Source organism: Mugil cephalus, chromosome 16 (assembly GCF_022458985.1).
Source record: "Mugil cephalus isolate CIBA_MC_2020 chromosome 16, CIBA_Mcephalus_1.1, whole genome shotgun sequence".
NCBI lineage: Eukaryota > Metazoa > Chordata > Actinopteri > Mugiliformes > Mugilidae > Mugil > Mugil cephalus.
The window spans coordinates 9,329,908-9,354,898 of NC_061785.1; the positions used below are offsets into that span (position 1 = coordinate 9,329,908).

The 24,991-nt window shown below is 42.2% G+C and overlaps 1 protein-coding gene across 1 annotated transcript in view; it reads left to right on the top strand.

The window, feature by feature from the left end:
• Nucleotides 1-1,392: 1,392 nt before the first annotated feature.
• Nucleotides 1,393-24,991, top strand: part of LOC125021965 (glutamate receptor ionotropic, NMDA 2C-like) — a 56,685-nt gene continuing 33,086 nt past the window's right edge. The window contains exons 1-3 of the mRNA XM_047608184.1: nt 1,393-2,806; nt 11,689-12,073; nt 13,045-13,143. Coding sequence (XP_047464140.1) covers nt 11,705-12,073; nt 13,045-13,143 — 468 coding nt within the window. The 5' untranslated portion in view covers nt 1,393-2,806; nt 11,689-11,704. The remainder of the gene's footprint in view (nt 2,807-11,688; nt 12,074-13,044; nt 13,144-24,991) is intronic.

The window sequence follows — 24,991 nt, forward strand, 5'->3', positions numbered from 1 at the left end:
TCACGCGTCTCACATCTCAAACACTCTATTTTAACACTAGTCTGTATTTATAGAGCCGTGTTAAAAGACGTGTCACCTGATCGAGCTGCCTAACGAGGAAAGAGCAGAAAACAGCTTTTTTTCTTCTTTTTTTTTAAAAAAAAGGAGCAACTGTAACTTGCAGACAACGGCACTGTTTAAAACTATGAGACGAGTGAAGGAGAGCAAAGCACGATTGTTTGTCTATGCTAAGTTAATGTCAAAAGTAAGTTGTGAAGAGAGGGGAAAAAGTGAAAGGCACCCTCTATTTCTCACACTCAGAGCTACTCACTACGTTCTCCTCTCAGCTGACACGACATGACACAAGTTAACATTACTGTTTTCTCCAGGCAAATGATAAACGATGACTTGTGGACGAGGTGTGCATATCGAGATGTATTTGTATGTGTTAGGTTCTGGTGAGGTGGAAGCCACATGCAAGACACAGGAAAGCCTTTAAGGAGAACTCAAGGTGCTGCAGGGTGTGAAGGTGAAATCCAAAAACTCAACTCCAAAAGCAAGGAAAACAAGCAACACGCAAAACACGAGGAAGCACGAGGATAAACAGGCGCAACGTCACACACGACACGTCAAAGGACAAAGGGAAAGTGTTTGTGTGCACTTTCACACAAGGGCAGATGGTATAACGAGAGACAGGTGAGATCAATGAGGGGAGGAGCGCGCAGACAAAAGACACGAGGTGAGACAGGTGAGGCGGGAAAAGGCAAACAGGAAGTAACACTGGAATCGTACCAGAAAACGTTACAAAATAAAATGCTGTGATTTAAAACTCAAAACCACAACAGTGTGGGAGTATCACTTTCAGGTCCACTGTCACATTTTTTTGTATTGCTTTGTGTGCTTGTAGAGGTTTTGAGTTATGTTTCTAAAAAGCCTGGGGAGGGGGACATTTTGGTCAGTATTTCCACAAGCTGAATGGGACGTTTTGTTACATTCAAAGCAAACTTGGTTCACTTTAAGATATTGTTTCAGTATGACAGAATTCATCGTGATAGTTTTGCTTCGTCTGCATGTTTAAATTGAATTGTGCGACGCCTGTTGCCTTATTGATTTTATATTTGAGCTGATTAAACAACAGGCAAAGCCTCTTGGGTCCTGACTGGGGACAAACAATACTGTTAATGGGCTTCCGACCTGTTGATGTTGAAGGGAAAAAGGCAAAGGGAGGGTATGAACGGCGGAGCACTACAGTGAGTTGATTTAGGGAAAAGAAGGCAGGATGCATGACAGGATGAAGGTGAATAATACGGTGAAAAAAAAAAAAAAAAAAAAAACAGGAGCAAAAGTGGGCTGGAAGAAGAGGAGGAGGGGATGAGCCGAAGTGAGCGAGAGGGAGGAGAGGAAGGGAGGCTGGCTAAATCCTCACACCATTATTACCAGGACTCACATGCAGCCCCTGTGATGGAGTGAGAGGAGATAGAGAGAGATACAGAAAACATGGAGTTATGGGGGAAATGGAGAGCAGGATTACTGGTGTGACAGCACAGGCAGATGAGCGGCGGCGTGACGGAGAGAGGGGCTGAGAGAAACTCTGGAGGAGAGAGGTGGGGTGGAAAAAAAAGGAAAAAAACAAATCAGTGCAACAGGATGAGGACCTGCTAGTGCACAGCCGGCCTGACCCCACAGACCTGCCATCTGTCCCGCTCTCACCATCCACCAGCATCTGGATCACCTTGCATCCATATGGGAAGGAGGGCAAAGGGGGGGCCAGCAAACTCGAATCTCATCCTCTCATCCTTTTTCATCGCACAGGACCTGAGGAGGAGCATCATCACCACTTGGAGAAGAGGAGGGGGGGAGATCCCTTTACTGCGGAGTACCATCACCACACAGGGGCTGATAACTGGACGAAGAAGGAGATAAAAATAAATAAATAAAACTTTTGCTGAGATGCAGAGGCGTGCACAGGACCCTTCCTCATTTTTCATCTCTGTGATTCTGTAACTTCTCATGGATCTGTTGTGCCTCTCACCCCCGAGCAGGGAGAGGGAAAGGGAGGAAGAGGAGGGGGAGAGGGGGAGAAAGGAGAAGGCGGCGGGGAAGCGTCACAGCCTCTGCTGCTGAAGTGTTACCGGCTCTCGTTCCCCTTTCACCGGAGAGGCATTTTATCACTCCTCCTCCTCCCTCCTCCTCCTCCTCCTCCTCCTCTCCCCCATCTCCTCATCTGAACAGCGGGTCGCCTGAGTGTTATAGACAGAGAGCTAAACACAGTGGGTTTACGCACATATGCACGCACACTCAAACACAAACACCCAGGCTGGCTGCAGCTCATCGAGGGGCTCCCACACCTCTCCTCCTCCTCCTCCTCCTCCTCCTCCTTCACCCTCACTTTTCCTCCTTGTCCCTTTTCTGATGTCCTGTCCTCACCTATGTGAACGAGTTCACTGTGACACACGCGGAAAAAGAGGGAAGTGAGACAAGAAGAAGATTTTTTTTTTTTTTTTTTTTTTTTTTGAGAAACTGGGAGATCACACACACACACTTCTTGCTGTCACGTTGTGAAGTCCTCCAGGGGAGTGCGCCGACATCCAAAAGCTGCCAAGAGCGCACGCATTCGCGCATTAGGAACTGATAACTCGCGCAGCCTTGAATCTCACACAGAGACTTGGTCTAAATGCGTACTCCTACAGGTGCCGAGAGGAGAGAGAGAGGCAGGTGACAAGGAGGTGAAAGAAACAGAGGATCAGAGGCAGACGTTTGGAGGAAAGCCCGCGGGGTGGGGGGAAACGATGGAGCAGCGGGAGGTAAAGTTCAGCAGAAAACGCAGGTAAGTGCGCGCCTTGATGTGACAGCTTATATATATGTAAGTGGGTGATTTGGATCAATAGATGAAGAGACGGGACAGACAGACGGGACTGAGGCGGTCGTAGCTCAGTTTTTGTAAGTGAAGAGTTTCCTCAGGAGAAAGCGCCCATCTGCTGCTGACAGAAACAGAGCAGCCAGTTGTTACTATAACAGGAACTACTGTAAGAGGACGTATTATCATTTCTCACCCTGAGATTTAGTGGTTGGCTGTTGGTTTACTGTGTGTGTATGACACTTCCATACCTGCTGCCATTCTTTGTCAATACGACTCATTTAACTCATGGATTATGGATGTTGCAGTATTTTACCGCCGTATCACTTTTCTGGTAATGCTCATTGATTTGGCCCATGAGCTGTAGGCAGCAGCTCTCATTTATCTACATTAGTGACAGAGGCTTCCTACTGGTTTACATTCATCATGTTGCACTGTAGTTTCATGGTAAACCAGTGGTTCCCAAGCATCGGTCCATGGGCCCTCTTAAGGCTCATAACATGACACTGAGAGGGTAAAAAAAAAGTAAAAGAAAACACAATTTTCTATAAAAACTAATAATAATTTAAAAAAGAAAATATAAATAGTTGAAAAATATTCCTTTTTTGGTTTCCAATATAAGGTTTGGGGTTCTGAGAGCAGACCCTGGGTAAATGTGAATGCTCACAAGATTGTGAAATTCATAACTTTTGACTTTTGTCAAATAGTTTTTCTCTTAAATATTGCTGCATCACAGTTTCTTTAAAACTGGTTCTCAATCTGAGGGTCGGGGTCACCTGTGAGGGCCCAATTTAAATGTAAATAAGATGGCTAAAGAGACATTAAATACGAAAACAATGTGTGTTTTAATAAGTGTGTCAGTTTCAGGTAGGTTTAGCAGCAGAGTGAGTGTCACTGAGATTTTTGAAAACCTCAAAAACAAAGCTAAAATAAAGACAATTGGACTTGTTTGAGTTTTCCTGGCGCTGTTCCACCACCCACCAGGTTTAAATGACATGCAGGGAGTTAATGTTTTATTACGAACGACTGTCGGCGGTGCCCACCTGAGATTTTTATTGCTATACTTGTGAATGGCACTGGGCCAAGAGGATTTAGAAATGCCCCCATCACGTCAGCGTCATTCATCCCGGCCGACACATCCGGCCCGCAACGATTTCCTGTAAAGCTGTCAAGTCTTCATGTCCGGGAGCAGAAACCCACAGAGAGATTGGGTTCCAGTGTTGGCAGTTAAAATCCTAATTATGATAAATTTATGTGGCAGACGTTATGTGATATGTTTCGTAATAAGCTCAGGGGTTAAGCATGACACGCTCATTTATTCATATTGTGAGTTTAATTTGCACGTGGAAGGTCGATTAGGAAGGTTGATCCATAAGGAGGCATGAAGGGATGAGGAAGAAACGGAGGAGCAGCTGAGCTGATTGACGTTGACAGAGCGGCTGCTCCTGGTTCAGTTCAGGCCCTAAGGTGTGTTAACTGTCAAATCCACAACCTTTAATTCAACTGATTTGACGATGACTCAAGGAAAGGCTAATTGAAGTGCTTTATTGGCTGGAGTCTCATTAATCCAAGTTAGGACTTTATTCCTGACGGGCGCTGCTCCTCTAAACAATTCATAAAATTAAATTTAGTTATAAAATAATTAAAAAAAAAAATAAATCAGCTAACAACTGGAGTTTGTAAAAACATGAATGAACCAACAATCTATTTTTGACAGAACACACTGAGCCAGGGATTTTTATTTGGCCGCGGCATTGTCCCATCTGTGACCCTTTTTTGACCTTAATTGGACCTCTGGATTATCAGCCCATTCAGCCGGTTGCATCGGTGGCAGAGCGCATCACTGAGAAATTACTCCGATTAGCTGCTCTGCTCTGTGACAAATGTAAACAAATGGTGGTTTGTGCGGTTTTTCATCTTCATCTCGTCTGAGTATTTTCACCGTTGACCAACTAAAAATGACGGTTCAGGAGGAAATAGTTCTGCTTTATTCTTCCTAGACACTCCTAGCACAGAACTTATGTATTTGTTTTGTGTCTAAACATCCAGATCTGTGGTCTTTACGGTGCGTTCAAGTGCAGTTTCTTTTGGCCAAACACAGGCCACATGAGACTATGACCCAGTCAGGCCTCAATTGACAGTAGTTTTTTGATGCTAGTTTCTTGTGTCCAAGTCCTTCTCCAGCAAACCTTCTAACACAAAACTACTGAAAATAGATATTTGCTTGCACAGTCGTTTTTTTCTGACCACCAGATGAAGACCAACCCAGCATTTTTTTTTTTTTTGCTTTAGGCCTGTGCTCTGGTTCTTCCCTGGTTAATGCTTTGTTCTAGAGATTACACCATGTTTCACAAGCTTGTAGATAACTCTCAGGGTTTGTCTCTTCATGCACTCATTACATTGTTAATACAAACATTGTCTACAGTATCTCCCAATAAGGCAGGTAATGCAAACAAGAAAATGTTCAAGGATTGCGCAACAATCGTCAGAATCCCAGAGTCATATATTAAAGAGAGTCTGGTCAACTCAAATTATGGGCGCCATGGTTGATACATCAAGGGAAGATTCTACAGTGTAACAATATGGGGAGGATGTGCTATGTTGAAATAAATCTCTTATTTCCAACGTCTGTCAAAATGTAAAAGGACCTCACTTATATATTGTAGCGTTTACTTACTTTAAATATCTTAAATGAGCCTGTAAAATGCTTTGTAGCCCAATCACCTCATCATGCATGGAGCTGTGTTTACCTTCTCCTCAGTCTCTCGTGTTCATTCATCACTGTTAAAATTTTGAAATTAGTCAGAAAAATTATAAATACTCAGAAATAGTGAAAATTAAACTAGTCTTACTGTTATTTAGTGTTATCATTAGTATTATAACATTAGCATGCTAGCGATAATAACTTAGTAGTAAATGAGGCAAAGGTACGAGTCAATTAAATTTGTCTATCTACGTGGACATAAACTACACGCACACATGGACTCCATACATGTGAAGGTAGCTGCTATTTTTTCTAAGCCTTCAGTCTAGATACCTAGCTAGCATAAGGCTAGCATAAGGCTAGCATAAGGCTCGGTTAACTTCAGATTTCATTCATTTGTAAAGTGGCGTTTTTGAGATCAAGGTACACATTAACGATGGTATGACTTTATTTTTCCTATATAAAATCTTAACAAACGTAACAAACTTCACAAAGAGAGAAATTGACATTTACCACAGATAATAGGGAGAAATCAGTTCTTAATTCTACTTTTTCTGCCACGATAACTTCACTGGGGAACGGTGGAGTTTCCCCCGTGTTTTCCTGATCCTGTACTGCAGCCATAGACTGAGCACTGTGGTATATTTTAACTCTAATCCAATTTTATTCTATCCTATTCTCTATGCATGAATATTGGTTGGATGTATCTAACATGGTGCCCATGAAACCCATGACCAGCTGAGAACCAATCAGCATAGAGGGAGAGCTCAGAACGTCCATTCCCCAGCTGGCGAGACTCTCTCTACTGTGGTATACGGCTCTGCAGAATAGTTTTTTTGTATATTATATAGCATATTAACCAGGTTTCATTTAACTAAGAATCACGGCTGAGAAATAAATGCTCACTTTGACAAGTCCTTGGTCCTTGGTCAGAGCTCTGAGCGCTGCTTGTCTGTTGAGTTGATGAGAGAATGGCTGTCTACTACATTAATACTAGCCTTTCAAGCTCCCTAATTAATGCTCTCAAATCAGTTTCAGAGGTGCTGTGAAAAAAAAAAAAAAAAAAAAAGCACGTCTGTTGATAATACTGTGGCGCTGATGGCTGATGCTCATCCCGTCAACTAGATCCTCTCTGCTCGTTTCCTCTCCACCCCCTGGGGACTCGGTATAGGGACTCCATCACATCCCTGCTCAGTAGTTAAATGACTCAGTGTTTCCAACTGTATGTACAGTTCTGTATGTCCCAGGAGAAACAGTATGTGGTCGCGACAAAGAACGGCTCACATGTGGTTGAATATTTGGCTCACTAGATTCATAATCTACATAATAATAGTTTTTATTCCAGTCATGTAGACAGTGAAGTGATTCTTACTATCAAACTCAAGGAATTTCGTGGAAAACAAAAAAAAAAAAAAAAAAATTTTTTAGGATTTCTTCTTCAAAATATTAATTTAATGAGAGTTTATGCTTGAGCAGAGGCAAGCAGTGATAATTTTGTATTTAAATTTGTAAATGTTAAAACCTCGCTTGTGGGCCGCAACATGAACTTGATAAGAGACACAAGAGTGTTCAAAAATAAGTGTTTTTCATTTCTATTCATTTAACGAAAAGAGCAAAAAAATAAATAAATAAATAAAATAAAAGCCTTGTGAGGATGAGGTGTGGAAAATTAAGACAAATGAACACCGTGCACCACCCCGAACCTTTTCATTGGTGCTGCAGGGGCAGTGCAGGTGTGTGGGGGCATAAAAACCTTTGTTTCCATTGTTGGTTTTATTGAATTCAACCAGCAACCAATTTGCGTGTTCCAGACCAGGGAAACTACATGCTACAGTGTTATTACCAGTGCTATTTGCATCTAATTTCTGTTATTAGTTTTTGCTAATATTAATCACTGCACCTTCATATTCTTACATTTTCACCATACGGTGATTTGGATTCATGTCAATGCCCATGTACCCTGTACAGCCCTATCCCAGTCCCCAATGAGAGAGTTTACCGCAAATGGAAGAGCTGCTTTCCATCTGGAAATCTCCATAATAATAGAAACCCTGCACAGCCATGCTCACTCACTCTGTCTCAAACTGTGCATATGAATATGATTGTGTTGTTTACCTTCATCTGACTGATTCTCATCTGAAACACTCATATCACCTTTGTTCATGTATTGCATTGCAAAAACATGGCAGATGGTTGTCGTGTGTCTGCGTTTGTGTTCAAAGTTCAGATGGAACACGTCTCAGGTCCTTTCCTTGTGTGCACATCCTTTTATGTGTCGTAACTGCACTGTTGCTGCCAGTCTGAAGCAAACACACACACACACTCCTTCAACCTCTTCTAACATCATTCTCACTACACACACACACATGTTTGTATGGCTATCTTTGTGAGGACAGCAATTTACATAATGCATTCCTGAGCCCCTTACCCTAACCCTGAACCCAACCTTAACCTAATTGTAACCTTTACCATAGAACCAAGTCTTAATCTTCAAACAGCCTTGTAAAGAAGTGAAGAAAATATCCACAATTTGCATAGATGTCCTCACTCCGATGGTGTAAAAATCTGGTCCTCGGAAAGATAGCTGTACGAAACCACCAACACACATACACACGGCTAATCTGAGGTCCATTATGCGGCCTTTTCCCAGAGATTACACAGTTAAATGAACACTTGACCTCCTCTCCTGTCCTATGATTCAGCCAGTCAGCATTTGTCTGTTCCTTCTCTCACTGTTTCTATCATTTGCAATAGTATTCCTTGGTTTCCATGTTTTCCCTCCAATGCTCCATCCCCCTGATTTTTATATTTATAAGGAATATTAAATTTAAAACAGTCCTTCTGCTTATCCTGACCACTTTGTGTGTACAAATAATCTCCTGTTCTTACTTTGAATACTTAACATTTTGAGCCAAATGCAGCGAGGAGTCTGCCAACTGTCAATTGTTTACTCTGGTGGGTGAAAAGCAAGCAGCAAAATACAAATGGATTTCAATCAACATTCATAGCTCATGACAGATTTGTTGTACCTCAGCGCTGAAGAGTGTGATTTTACATTCTTCTTACATAAACTGAAGAATTAAGATGAAATTAAAACAAATATTTACTTTCATTTACTCAATTCTCCATATTTTTTATTCTAATTGGTCTGTGTATGTAATGAAAATATCCCACGGTATGAACACATTCTGCTCCACAAGCTTTTCTAATGTGAGCAAAAGCATCTCTCTAATCTAAGGATATCAAGATTTCTGCGCAGCTCCCAGATTAACTCAGTGATTAGAGATATATCCTCTAGTTCAGCTGCATAGAAAGCATATTCATTTCTTCCCTTTTATTTCAGATTATTTCAAATACAATCAGATGCCATTTCCTTGTCTGCCGCTCAGAATCCGTTCAGCATTATGCTGCGTGGGGGGTTTGTTTGTTTGTTTGTTTGTTTTTAATCTCTACAGAGCACAAGTGGGTGGCGATTTAACGGATGCTTTGTGCTTGCATCAATGTATAATACTTCATAGGGGACAAATAAAGTGATTTCAGCGAGTCGAAAGAAGCAATCTGGGGATTAACAAGAGACAAAGTTCTTGCCTTCTGCACGCCAGTCCTGTTTCAGATTTTGAGATGCAATTTTCTGTACATTTACACCTTTAATAACAGATTCTGAAGATGATACAAACCAAATTTGACACTGAAGCACAACCCATGATATCACAAGAAAAGCAAATCCTAAAATAACTGTATATCACTGTATGCAGATGACACTGCTCACTACATTTCTAATAAGCAATTTAGTTCCTCAAAATGCATAAACAAAACACAGAATAAAAAAAACATAAAACTGACCCACGTTGCTAAATCCAGCTCTGGCCCTGAATGGACTGAATCGCTTATCTTCAGCTGCATGTAATAACAAAGATGGATTGGCTTTCAGTGCTTCAAACTGTATATTCATTGCTATGGGCATCTAAAGCCCGGGAGCTTAAAACCTTATTAAGACGAATGATTGATATGCCTGGAGCATGAGGAGTGTTGGAGGGTTGGGACACATTTAACCCAGTGTTGCTTTGAATCAAAGCTGAGAGCTGCTGTTAATTATCAGAGTGTCTCTGATGGCCATAGATGAAACAGACACGCTATCTCTCCTCACCTATCAGATATGTGGGTGTATGTGGAGATCTTTATTTGCTATATGAAAGCCCATCTGTCTTTATGAAAGGCTCAAAGGTATTGATATAATAAAGAAAGATGTTCAATGAGTAAATGATTTATGAATGTGGCTTTGTCCATAATGCAGGTGTTGGGAGCGTTTCTGCTCACGATAATCCACATTTTAAGGTTTTTACTTCGGCTATTTCAACACTTTTAGAGCATTTTCTAGGGAATGGGATTCATGTCTCTTACGGTGAATGATTTTGATGAAACACATTGTAAACATAATAATACATAAATGTTGTCCAAAAGTTAGAATTGCCCATTTTAAGTGCAGCACAGCCTGCTGTTTGCTGTAGTTTCAGAAAACATAACTTGTGTTGAGTAGCAGGTTGGGAAATAAAATATTAGACTCCAACAATGGTACTGCAAGGGGGCTGCAAAATCTTTGGTTGATTAGACATTTTCTATATATATATAATTTTTTTTAATTTTCCCACACAAATTTAAATTTCTTTACACATTAACATGAACACAACATATTTTAGTAAAGGGATAAATGGAGGCAGAAGATGTCATCCTTCTTTTTAGCATTTCACTCATTCGGCGATACAGGAGCTGTCTCAACAGCCACCGTTTCACACGCAGTGCCACACTAGACCTGTCAATCTAAGCCTCATGTACCCAGTAAACCACGCCCCTATCGCTGCTGAGCCAATCATGAGGCCGCTTATTGCACGCTTACTCTGTTAGATTCCCCACAATTGGCCAAGAACCTATTCAGTCCAGACGGAGAAAAGCTAACAGTGTGGCCTGAAAAACATTGAAGACCACCAACTGATAAAAAACACACAAAAAACACATGATATCACAGAAAATTTGATCAGTCATCATCAAATCCTAAAAAAAAAAGATTCTGCATTGGTCATGGCTCCTTTTTGATGATGGAGAAAATGGGGGCATTGCAAAAGTGATGTCAAATGAAAGGGAGGTGCATATGGTGGATAGATGGGTCAAAAATTACCCATGTTATTGTAACCATGCTGACAAATATGATCGTTCTCCAAAGCGAATCTAAAGTGAGTCTCAAAACAGAAATGAAAAAAATGCTCTGAAAGAGTAATGTCTGTTCTCTGCTTAAAGTCAGACCCTATATTATATTATATTATATTATATTATATATTAAGGTGTATTCATCTAAATAAAGAGAAAGGATTTTGACATACATAATACAATTCAAAATGTATGCATATTTTTATGTATAAACCTGCAAAAAATGCAAAAAAAAAATACTCAAAGATCTCCATGTGCGGTTGTCATCTAAACGAGGCACGATCACTGTTGGGTAAAAGCTGAACATCAGTGCTTGAGTAACTGTTAAACTATGCAGATATTATCCAATGGGGTTTGACGGTACGTGAGGATGTAATTAAATATAACCATATGGTGGATTTTTGGGTTTATTTTGTAAAAGTGCACTCATTTCCACAGCAGTAAGTGTAGTGGCAGTTTCACAGTTGCCTGCTGAGGACATGGCACAGCGTGGAGAGTGGCTGGCTGAAGTAATGTAATGTAATCCCAGTGATGAGGGTCGAGGACCTGTGTGACAGTTTTGGCGTCCTGCTTGGCCCGAGTGTGAGTGCATTTGAGTGCTGAATCAGAGATGTGTAGAGATGGCGAGGTGATTTCAGTCATGACACTGGTGACTGGATTATGGAGGATTACATGCATGCAGACTCTCTCTCTCTCTCTCACACACACACACACACAAACACTTACAGTTCTCCTGATGACACAAGAGTCTAAATGCAGGGCTAATACTGTCACACAAAGGGGTCAGAGAGAGAGACAAACCAGGAGAGGGAAATAAGAGATTGATATGTACGGACGGATTATGAGGCATTATGTCAAAAACATCATAAAAGTAAAGCAGCTTGTATATTTGACTACTGCTCTCTTTCCTTCCTCTCTCATCCTCCTTTCTCCCCCTCCTTTCCAGGCAGTAGGCTGCCAACATGGCCATTCCCACAGGGCATCCTCCTCCTCCTCCTCCTCCTCCTCCTCCTTCTTGGCCCCCTCTCTTGCTCCTGCTCCTCCTCCTCCTCATCGCCTCCCCGCTGCCCCTGCAGGCCCGGCCGCTACTCCTCCACCCGTCAATCAACGTGGCGGTGGTGTTCAGCGGCTCCAGCTACCAGAATGAAGTCAGAGGCCGCCTCAGCGGGGAGAACTTCGTCGACCTGCCCGTGGTGGTCAGCCCCGTGACCGTGCTGGTCAACGACACCAACCCTCGTGACCTGCTGACACGCCTCTGTGATACCATGGCAACAGAGAGGCTGCACGGCGTGGTGTTCGAGGATGACGTGGGCTCGGGTGCAGGCGCGCAGGTAAAAAAAAAGGATTTTTTGAGGTTTTCTGATAAGACCTCGGCTCCAGAGTCACGCTGTTCAGTCACCCACATCCAAATCCTTAAACCTGCACAGGGAGCATTTTTATGTTAAGAGGAACAAACAAACAAATAAACAAACAAAAAAAAAATAGCATCTGTCTTGTCAGCTTAAATCACAAAGAGGAACTAACCGAGATGCCAAGCATGTAGTGTCTTCTTTGAAATAAAATTCTGATGGTAGCTTCAAATTGTAAAAGGTGGCATTAAATCATAAACACAAAATGTGCACAGCTTAGTTTTCACTGATCCTAAGAGGAAGGATGTTGAAAGTGCTGTTAGAAATCACAGATGTTTCAGTGGTGGTTCGCTCACACCTATACTTTGTAAGAGTAAATGTGGTTTAATACAGAAAGTCACAGGATCCTGGGGGGAAGGGAAACTAAATATAGTTGTTTTATTAAAGAAGTCGAACAGTAATTGGATTTTTTCATAGTTCTGCGAGCGGCCGTGATCAGATTGTGTGCTGCAAACAGCAGAAGTCCATGAGCAGCAGGGCTCAGGGCACTCGCTGGAAATTTGCAGCCTGCAGCTCTTCGTCTAACAGTTCACTGTGGCTGCTCCTGCTGGTTCCATTAGACGCTGAAACACATACTGGGATGTGCTGGGGCATGGTGGTCAGCATCATGTATCAGTATATGCCCCAGCACATCCAAAGTGTACCATTGCACATTCACCTCTGTATACCGTGACATGCCGTGTGATGAGCCTAAGCTCAATACCTACAACGCAGTTACTGATAATGTAGTTGTAGTGTTAGTGTGTATTTTTTTTATTATTTACTATTAACTTGCTCACAAAACATCTAGTGGATGTTTTAGATTTTCAAATCTGTTCACACCCAGTCGACTTGTTAGAATTTAACACCCATCACTTTATGCAAATACCGAATCCGACTGTTTTTGTCCCCAGGTGGCAGAAGTGGCACAGATCCTGGACTTCCTCTCGACCCAGACAGCTCTGCCAATTGTGGGCATCAGTGGCGGGTCTGCAGTTGTCATACCATACAAGGTACTGTCAAAATAATGAGCAAATCATTCCGACATTGACCCATCTGCACCCCGGAGCTTGAATTGGGCCTGAGCAGTCTCCTTTCTTGTCCTTCTGATGAATGCATTTCACCCAGAGCTGTTGAAATAACATTAGTCACATATAATGAGCAAGGTGGGGGGCGGGGGGGTGAGAAAAAAGAAAGATTCTTGGTATGAGATGAGCCGCAACCTGTAATGTAAACCCTGTCAGCGGCGGCACTCGATCTTCACAGCCTCCTGTCTTAGTCAGAACTCTTTTGCGCCGACATCATTCAGCTTAAAACAACTTAAGTAGGTCAGAGTGGTGAAACCTACTTTGGCGAGCAACCCGCTGCATGCAAATATTTGGATATGAGCAATACAGATGGGTGAATTATCAGCGGCGTCTGCAGCATTCGGCCCTCATCGGCTCATCTAATTCCTGGACGGGAAAAGTCTGAGATGGGGAAACTTTGCAAGGGGAGACGAGTGCTACGAGTGATCTGCACTTCAATCAATCATCTTGACGAGCGGCATGCTTTTCCTGCAGTGATTTAGCATGCATCTCATTGATGAATGGAGATGTGTAGTTAGATTGTAAAGAAAAGATTGATGACACCAAATGGATTGTTAATCTATAGTTTCCCCCCCACCCTCAATTTCGAGTGGGAAAATGGCTCCGTCCCTTCTTTTTCCTCTCACACTCCACGGTTTCCACCCGTCTTCCCTTCGTTCCTCTCATAGCTCAACTGTTATATTCAACACCGCGTATTTTTAGAACCAACTCTCACACGTAGAAACACACATGCAAATGAAGCACACACACACACACAGCCTAATGGGTGCATTCCTACACGTATCCGCCACCACAACAAATCCGAACCAAGCCGAAAAGCGTAGCCATGTGGTTTGCGACTGGTGGATTTCTACCCCCGGGCGATATTTTGTAAACCGCAGCCTGTTGTGTTTATCAGACTCCTGTTAATCAAAAGTTATCTGCAGATGTCGCATTCATAGATGGGTATTAAACAGGAGGACGTGTAGCTGCGGGAGGGTGATTGATTTGCTGTATTTTGATGGCAGAGCGAGTGAGTAAGAGGCAGCGAGAGGAGAGAGACGCTTCGGTGAAGCTTGGCTGACAGCTGCCTGAAGGCAGTGTTTTACTGTCTCACAGAGAAGTCTCTCTTCTCTCTTTCGTGAGTAAAATAGTCATTCTCGTTTCCCCGCTCCTTCCTTTCCCTGTTTTTTCCTCTGTTGCGTTTTCCCGCTCTCTGTCCACTTCTCACCTTGTCTCATTTCCCTCTCCTTTTCATATTTCCCCTCTATCCACCAGCCTTGACACATTTGAATTCAGTTTTCCAGCTCTCTTGTGCGCCGGGTGAATCTATTAAGGTCGTGGCTAGAGGTAAGCCAAAGGCCTCTGCTCCTCCGTGCTCCCTTGGTGCTCCAGGACACCATTAATCCGTTAATTAGACCCTTCAGGAGGCTCAAGCCCCACTATAGCAAGCGCATGCCGTTCACCCAAAAAAATCCAAACCGCTGTACGTTCCTTCCCTTCTGCTTTTGCATTTCGCTGCCTGTCCCTTCTAAAACCTCTTCTGCTCTCCTCGCCCTCTTCGTATTCAGCAGATGTTCTTGATACACTGCAAGTTGTCAGTCTCTGGTTTGGACTTTCTGGAGCCATTTCGCCCTGGATTATTTAAACTCTCCGCTCAGCCAAAGACAAAACGCAGATGCAGTGCTATCTATCGTAGCAAGTGCCCAAAGTCTTGAGTGACGGTTCTCTATATAGCACAAAGAGTAACGCGTTCTCCTCTGTGGTCTACATCGAAGGCCTCAATCAGCGCATCTCCTCAAACTCCCCTTCAGTCTTTTTCTCTTCTCTTATACACTCCTTTGTTGTCAGCAAGAAGAGAAAACCTTGTCTGAGGTGTCTGGCACAATGGGACAGGTGGATTGGATGGAGAAAGACATATGCGCGAGTGCACGATTCTCTTAGGGGATAAAAGAGCTCAATAGTGCTTGATTATCAATAGCCTGATGATGATGAATATCTTTGATGGCGGGTTTTAAAAAGAAGCAGCAGCCGCCCGGGCCGCCTATTTATGGTTCCCGTCTCAGTGATCTCTCCACGGCGAACAACAAGGAAGGAGGGAACGAGACAAAGATGAAAAGATTGAAGGGAGGAGAGGAAGTGCTCCTTTTGTCAGACGACACGTACATCAAGCAAAAGCAAAGGGGAGGAAATGAGAAAGCAAGAGGAACGGCGGAGAAAAGGCATAAAGACGGCTCAATGGGCCCGCGAGGGAAAGAGGGGGGAAAAAAATAAAATACTGCGCCGCGTCTCTCGGAGGAGTTGGAAACCAAGAGTGTGTTTCTCTTTGTGTGCGTGTTCTTTGCCGGGTGGCTGTGAGTCATTGCAGTGTGCGGGGCGGGCATTAGAGGGTGCTGCTTCCAGATGTCAAGTCACGGGAGGAGTGGAGCAGGAGGTAACAGGGAGGAGAGACGAGTGAGGATGAGGAGAGGGGGGATGATGGCGAAACATGGCTGCAGACGGAAACAACAAGGAACTTTCACTTACACAGAGCTACATTCCACTATCTGATAAATGGGAAGTCTAATCATGATAGCAACGTTTATGGTGGTAACTGGTAGAAGAAAAAAAAACAGTCAAATATAATTTAGCAGGTCTCTGGTTCAGCAGCAATAAAAAATGTTTGGATTTAACGTTGCATGGCCAAAAATATGTGGACATGGATGCATTCCAGTTATGAGACTATATATCTGGGATATAAGCTGGATACATAAAAACCTGCTCATGCATATAGGTTTGTAATACACAATAAATATTAATATCCTAGCAGCAATTACTGATTTTTTTTAATTTTTAAAATTTTCCACGTTTGTTGTAACACATTAGCAATGGTAGCATTACTACATTAACTTTATAATAACAAGATGTTGACCTCTATCTGTTTGACATTTTGTAACCTCTCTCCTACAGTATTAAATAGTATTTTTATTTTTTTAAAATGTCATGCTTCACTTGTACCTCCTCATCTCTAAAGGTCTCAACTTGTCTTTACCAGATGAAGCTGGAATTTCACTTCATGTATTTATTTAAGCAGCGACATTGTACATCAGTGAACATTCCTTTTAAAGAAAAGAAAGAAAGAAAGAAAGAAAGAAAGAAAGAAAGAAAGAAAGAAAGAAAGAAAGAAAGAAAGAAAGAAAGAAAATGTAGATGCACCCAGTTGATTTAAACTGCCCCCCCCCCATGTTAGCCAGTGTGGTTCCTAAAAAAAAAAAAATAAGAAATGCAACATAAAATATGCAATTACAATATAAAATACATTAAAACACATAATCTTGTCATCACATCATTTTACAGGCAACTGGTTTCCAGTTGTGGACTTTGAATGAGCCGTGATTCATTAATTCATCCAGTTTTGGGTCGTAAAACTTTAAGCTAGCACAGAGGAGACAGAAACTGCTGCCGTAAACATCTGAATAAAAAGTTCATCGTTTTTTGTAACAGCGGAACTGTTTTCAAGTTGGTTTTTTGCTGGTGTGAGTATTTGCATCACCTGTGACGTCAAACTCTCCACCTCTCGTAGTGTGCATATTACCCAGCGTGTGGTTTCTCTGAGTGACAGGTTGGTCCTGTCACAGGTTGTCTTATGCATCACCCGCCCTCCTGAGCTCTGCTCACACTTCACCTCATTTACCATTTTTAGAAGAGTAGCAATAGAGTGACATGGGGTCAAGAAACCTTCATCCCTACCTTGAAAAAAAAAAGGAAAAAAAGACTGTAGTTCATAATCTGATTGAAATGACTGGTGTTTACGTAGCTATGTGCACCCCTGCGGTGTTGTGAATAAGTACATTTAAAATCTCTCAGCGGGGAGACTTTGTCACCGTGGTAGCCGAGAAAATGGTGGAGATGTTGCAGATGGGGGAAATTTTGCATTGTCACATGTTATTAGTGGCATGAAAGGGTGACAATGACCATGAAACAAGTATTTTAACTTGACGTGAACTTCGTGGTGCTGCGTACCCCTTACACTCCATTTGAGAATTATGCCGAGTCACAGTCGGATAAAGGTTTTCACTAGATGTGTTTTATGAAAAAGCGTAATTGGTTTCGGAGACAAAACATAGTAAAAGCAGAGTTTAAAACATTTATATCTGCTGTGAATAATTTGGAAAGCGGAAATATTAACTCCGCTAGAAATGACAGCTTACGACCGCGCAGCGCTGCTTCTGTAAATCTCTGGTTTTGAGGAAATACACAGTTAATGTTTGATCACTCACAAGCCAGTCTTTGTTTGTTAACAGTTACAAGCACCCGAGAATGAGCGACTGCAGTTGTAGCCGAAGATAAAGCCCGGAATAAACAAAGCCGACAGCTTTATGTGTACGTCTGTAAACAGGAGCAGAAGTGCCTTTTAAGTGCGCACATGATGGATTTTTTGAAGCGAAGAAGCCGTTGAGCTCCAGTATTTGAGCGCATAAGATCATTTATTACAATCTGAAGCTGTCAGCAGAAGATTAGAATTCAGGAGTTAGAGTCGAGAAGGGAACTGGCTGCAATCTGAGGTCACACTCAGGTTGGGATATTAGATGTCAGAAGTGGTGCGGCGAGCCAGGCGTCCCTTACTGGATCACTGTGTTCGTTTCTTTTTGTTTCTGTGGCCAGACTGACCCGGTTTCTCCACGTGTCCTTCTGTACGTGTCTCCGTCTTGCCTCCATACCCTCACTTCTGGCTCTCTCTTGGCCTCATGATCCAGAAACTACATAAAGAGGTCACCAGAAGCTCAAAGCTGCACAGTATTCCCATTGGAAACTGGTTCCTGTCGCTGGGAATGAAACGACGTCGATGGCCAGGTCACCTCCAAGCTCTATAGCATGGACCAGTGCTTTCAATGAGTCAGGCTAGTAATTTGTAGAAGGGAGTGTAGAGTTTAAGTAAACTGTTTGCTGAAGAGGATTTAAAATGCATCATTTAGCATTAATGCTAAAACACTGAGGACATAAACATCTATTAAAATGACTGACTGTGTATAAATATGGATTCTAAATCCTGCACAATGTCACCCAGAGGATCCCTGTGTGTTGTGGATCAGGCCTTCACCATCATGTCAAAAATGCACAAAGAAGTGGAGTGTTACTGGAGTCTTTCAGCTTCTCATCTGGTGCTAGTTACCCAAATTAAATTGTGAAGCTCGGGAGGGTTTCATGTTAATCTAAAAATGTACGGAGGCTTCAAATGCTCGATACCAGGTGTTGCACCTGTAGTGGAGTTAAAAAGATTGATGCATTTGCAGACGGTCCGTTTATTTCCATCCAGTGTTTATCTGTCAGTTGGTCAGTCGACCACCATCTCGCCATCTGTTCCTATTACTGTGAAATTAGTTGCAGATATTTGGATCCTGTCTCACCCAGCATCAAAACACAACAGTTTATAAATATTAGGGATTGGTAGTTTAAGATACGGTAGTTTAATTTATGTTAGCTTTAGAGATGAATCAAATTCAACACGTTCATAACAGTTAAATAATATAAAACATCTTCTTTCTTGTGAAATAGTATTCACTGATGCTTGGTTTTGTTTTTTCTTTCATGGGAACATCCGAAAGTGGCACAAAAGTCTGTCATTTTAGTGTCAGTCAGATGCACTAACTACGGTCTGACCGCTGGTCAGAACCCCTGTCCAAGATGGCGGCCGTGTTGACGTGTCTGACAAGCCTGAATGCAGCATCTATGTGTATATATCTATGAGTTTGTCACCTGCATGGATGGAAGTGAGCATTCAAAATGGAGAAACGGTCAAAATTTGCCTGTACTTCACCTCAAAATATGGAGACTGGGCAAAGTGCTCGAAGGCGATATTGGTCAAGGGAGGTAACATCTCGAATTTGATCAAACATCTGACGACACATAGTATTTATTTAAAAGCCGAGAAAAACAGCCCGTCTTTGATAACCTGAGCGACCCCACGCCAGCAACATCGCCGGAGAGGAGAGCAGTTGATACACTGTTGTTTTTGTTATGATAATTATGACAATTTGTTGTGAATTTTATATTGGCTCATTTATTTCTTAGTTGTTTTCATATTATTACATATTTGATATTGCTTGCGAGCCACAAAATTCCTTAAAAAATAAAAAGGCACCGTTTTTGGACAAAGTTTGTACATTTTTCCATTATTCTTTAAGCACCGGGCACCGGTTCAAATGTACCGGTTTGGCACTGGTACCAGATAAAACCTTAACGATACCGATCCTTAATCAATATACAGTATTATCTTATATCATTAGATTATATTTTCCACTTAATCCACAATAGAACATAATTTTTATGTCCTACAATAACACTTTAGAGCTGAAATCGTGAATTTCCAAATATTTCAGTGTGTTCTCTATAAAGGGTAAATTCAGTGTAGTTAAACTAGCCTCAGCCCCTGTCAATGAATCATAGTGCTTAAGCAGTTACAGTAATCTCAGCCACCAGATAATCAAGTAAAACAACAACATAAACAACATGCTGATTTGTTGGTTTTGCATTTGAACTATAACCTCATATAAATAAATTAAATTAAATAATAAAATAAATTCAGCTCTAGCAGTGGCTCCTACATGTGTTTGTCTGCACATATACGAGCCCACATGTGAGCGAGCATCTGCCTGAGCGACCTGCTCCGTGTCTGACCGACACCACTCTTTCCTCTGAGGGGAGGCGCGGCACAAAGTCCTCCCCATGGGAGGAGAGTAGTGTGCGAGCAGCCACCATGTCCACCGTCTCCCTGTCACATTACCATACGCTCCTGCTGCAGGGCTGCTAATTACGCCGTGTGTGACAGCCACAGCGCTGCCGAGGTGGCGAGAACAAGACTGGCTGGGAAGTGGAGGGTGAGAGAAGAGGGGAGGGGTGAACTCTGTGTCTTTGCGCGGCTGTTTCACCGCGAGAGTTAAGACACGGAAAATAATGCGCTTTTGTTGTTATTCTTGTTTGATTCGACGACGCAGGAGAAAGTCTTTCAGCGTGTTTGACTTTGACTCGACTGCTAATTGGATTGTAATAAAACACGGATTGAACTGAGGGGGTCATCACATTATTAGTTTGTTTAATAGCTGAGACACAGCTAATTGGATTTTAATGGCGCTCCTTCAAACGAAGCACCTCAACACTCCTCTGACATTTCAGCCGAAGTGGGGCACTATAGTTAACCAGGACTGCCAATCCATAGCCATTTTTTATTCATTCGCTGACAGCCTGACACGGTTGTGTACTGCTATTTTTACTGCTATTCTGGTGCACGGCCCAGTCAGTGGTCTGGTGGCACTTCGGCTCCGGAGGTGAGTCTCAAACAGGCTCAGACGGAGATAAAACTGGTAAAAGTGAGTGAAGGAGAGTCTAGCTGTGATATTCCTGCGGTATTCCTCTGGCTGCTGAGCCCTCTCGAGCTTTGGAGGCTCTGAGCTGTGGGAGAGGGGAAAGCAACAGAAAGGAGAGATGACAGTTAGTCACTTCTGAGACGAGAACAGACTGAGAAGATCTGATACCTGGTCCCAAATGGCACTTGACAGTTTAAATGTTCTCTCTCTTCTTGCCTCTCTCTGTTATTCTCCCTCATGCATGGCTTCTCATAGGCGTGTGCCGTTGTATTTTGAGATTTCCCGGCCTTATATTTATGTCTCTGATTAGTACGCTGCTCAAAATATTTAAGAAAAAAAAAACACTTTGAAAACACATCAGTTCTGAATGGGAAAAGAAATTGTAGCTGGATATCTGTACTGATATAAACTGGGTGACGTTGTGTTATAAATAAAAGGATGCTACGTTGCTTAACAAAAAATGAAAGTGATTATTATGCAGCAGGATAGCCCATTTTGTTCAAATTTCTCAAAATGGTATAACCCCAACATGCTTGTATTCAGGCCTGACAACATCGGGGGCATGCTCCTAACAAGACAAAAAATGGTGCCCTGGGGAGTCTCCTCCCAGATCTGGACCAGCTCCTGGACAGTTTGATGGAGTCAGATTGGATTTAATCCAGACTAGCATGGGGGCCGGTCAGTGGTATGAGTAGGGATGGGTATGGTTAAGGTTTTATTCTGAAAAGCTGACGATGCTTAAAAAAAATTGAAAACATGCAAACTTTGTCCAAAAACGTCCTTTTAATTTACAAGACATCTTGTGCAAGCTGAACATAATATTAATTTAATATAATATAAATACAACTAAGATGATGAAATAAATTAACCTATATAGAATAAAATTCACAACATATTGTCATAATTCTCATGATAAAAACAGTGGGGTTTCGCACGCTACGCAAGACGGTACATTTGTTGGCTTTAAAAAAAAAAAAAAAATGCTATGCGATATCAGATGTTTAATCAAATTTGAGGTCTTGCACAGCATTGCCTTTGTGCACTTGTTGCAGGTTGCCGATGCTGAGTCTGTATCTTTTGAGGTGAAGTACAGTCTTAACGTGGATTTCCACCAGACGTGTCCGCGGCACGTAGACTACGCCACAGTCAGTTTATGGCCATTCAAGTAGGCACAATCAAGGTTCACTTCCATCCACGCAGGTGAAAAACTGACAGGATGTCACGTGTGGCGTCGGCACAGCAACAGAGCTAAGGGCCGTTATGGTACCACATATTGGTACCCATCCCTAGGTACGAGTTCCTTAATCTTCGAGGAATTACCTTCATACTCTCGCTACATGAGGCTGAGCATTGTCTTGCACCAGGGGGAACCTAGGATCCACTGCACCAGCGTAGGATCTGACAATAGCTTCAAGGATTTCATACCGATAACTAATGACATTAATGGTGCCGTTGTCTAGTATGCAGATATCTGTGCATCCCTTTATGGATATGCCTCCCCACTCCATCACTGACCCATGCTGCACGATCTCCTCCATGTTCTTGAGGCTGTGCTGGGCTGGGAGACACAAGAAAACCTTCTGGCAATGGTACGTATTGTTGTGCCATCTTTGAGACTGCTTATCACCTCATGCTACCAGTGGTGACACTGACTGTCAGTCAGAGAGATGAGGAGGATAGAAATGTCAGCGGCCTCCTCCTGTTTTGGGGGTCGCCTCATTGTCGCCCCTCTGCTGCACCTGCTGAAACTGATCTACAACCTCCTCCGCTACTAAACTGAGACCAGATCAGTTACCCGGAAGTTTAACTGAGTGGATGATGTGATCTGGTTAAACAGTGTGACTTTTATATGAGGATGCTGAACGGTACATACTGTATATGTTAAAAAAAAAAAAAAAAAGAGAGAGACCATATTACACTGATCTGTTCATTGTTGCAGCAGCTGCTTGTCACTAAATCTAAATCAAATTCAGAATATTAGTACCTGTGGAGAAGTCCCCGCATGTACTTGCACCTGCTTACATCACAGGTCTGCTTAAACCCCTACAGCACTACTAGCCTCTCAGATCTCCAGCCCCTGTTATAGTGCGGGAGCTGAAAATGGCAGAGACAGGTTGTCCAGACTGTCAAATATGTTGACCTCTTTTCTACTGGTTTGTGCTGTTTCTGTCCTCTGTGCATGTCCTGTGTGTGGGAATGTCCCTATGAAGCAATTGGGAGATTACATTCGTTTTTTTTTTTTTTAATTTATATTACAGCTGTTTGAAACAGACCGGAAATGAGTGAGTTTCAACTTTGGACCATCAATAAAATGGACAAGACCCATACATTTCCTTGTAGTTGCCACCATGCATGTCTATTTTTTTGTTTTATTTAAACAGGAAGTCCCATTGATATAATAAATCCCTTTTACAAGAGAGACCTGGCCAAGGTAGCAGCCATAGAGAGTCAAACAAGATACAACACAGGCACATGACACATAGATGAGCAATAAAACAATAAAACATTAAAACAATAAAAACAGAGAAACAGCTGTTCAAGAACAGTGGCCTCTCGAGGGAAAATCGATGCATGACTCTGAACTAATTCAAAGAATCCAAAGCATGACTCAAGGCTGGCAGGTGGTGCCTGTGCTGGGAAATCGATTACGCAGTAGTTGTAAGTCTAGATAAATTTTAACGATTGAGTTGTATAAAAATTTGACCCTTGTACATCTGTCATGAATGGGGAAATTAGTCATGGCATTTTTGCCAGGCTGTAAACACGTATTTATCCTCGTAAGTTTCACATTTGAACATAGAGGTCTATGGGGATTGACTCGCTTTTGGAACCAGCCTCAAGTGGTCATTTGAGGAACTGCAACTCCTGCATCAAAACCATTGGCATGACAGCTTCTATATTGATTCTATTTAGTTCAAGTGTTTTGTATAAAACTCTTGTCATCCTGTGGTAAAAAAAAAAAAAAAAAAAAAAAAAACTTTGACAGGTAGAAATATTACCATTTAAAGGCCAAAACAGCCAATTAAAACATAATTATTATCACAAGCCATAACGTCATGTCTTCAGTATAATTTACACATGTGCTACAGCCTAGTATCATCTGTCAGTGTCAGTATGCATTCAGCAACTGTTCATTTATAAATACAAGAATTAAAATGCTGAAACAACAGATGCACGTGACCTAAAACTGCCAAAGAAACATGCACTTCCAATAAAATTTGACCCAATGTCTAGACATCAATTGACCTACAAATCACCGTATCATTTCTCATATATTTCCGTGTTAGCATCTCCTCGCTAAACTTTCACATTGCCCACTACGCCATGTGTTGTCAGGCCTTCAGCCTACTTTATTTGAATGCACTTTAAAAAATGCACAGGGTTCAGACGACTTTAACAACCTGATCTCTGTCAACACGGTAGCTATGCAAATGTGTGCCAAAACACACACAACGTTGGACCACCCCTCCTTGACAGAAAGAGAGCAGCAGGACGGAGTGTTTGCTCCCTCGGAGACATTTGTACCAGACTGAGGCTGAATATGGAAAATCAAAGCTCTGTTGTAAAACGAAAGCATCAATAAATGTGCAAAACGGGATATATTTATGCACGCTGACTGTCTCTTGTACGAAGCATCAATCTGCATCTGCATCGTTATTGCTGCAGGGTGCAAAGGTACAGAATAGCAAAATAGTCACACTGGAAGGAGTTGTTGCATGTAAATAACAGCCTATCTGTTCAAGTAGTAGTTAAAACCTTAAATATGATTCAAGTCTCACTGTCCAAGCACCATTAACGTGCCCTTTCTTTTTCCACATTTTTCACTTCACATCTACTTAATTGTGTTCTCTTCCACTGTTCTGGGTACACGACTTTTACGGCTAATGGCTTAAGGAGTCATCTTGCTGAACAAGAGAACAAATTACTAAAACGCACCGTCCTTGTGCTGGTGAGGATTTAAATGTTGCGCAGCGGTGACGATGTTAAAGGTGCCGCTTATATGAGAGGAAGCAGACGACTTAATGTGAAAACGGGTTCAACCTCGTGGTCAGTTTATGGTCCGCTGAGTATTTAGGTTTTATAAATATCCAGAAGTCGTCTATTCACAGTTTGTTGCATTCCTTGATGTGGTTGAGGGGATATATGGTGTGACAAAGATCACGGGGGAAAGAAAAGACCAATGGTGATGTGGTGGTGTAATATACTGTGATAAAATATGAGCCAAGACTAATATGAAAACCGAACCGAAATCTGAAACAGAACCAAAGCCAAAAAGTTAAATTGCTAAGCTAGAAACACAAGCAGCCTGAGAGCTGCCCACACTGACACCTTGGCAAAAGTTGGGCTTTTCTGTCTTTTCATTTCCGTCCCTGATGAGTAAACGGGAACAGCTTCAACCCGAGGGCCCATCACGCCACTTCAGAACTAATCATTCATTTTCAGAAGTACAT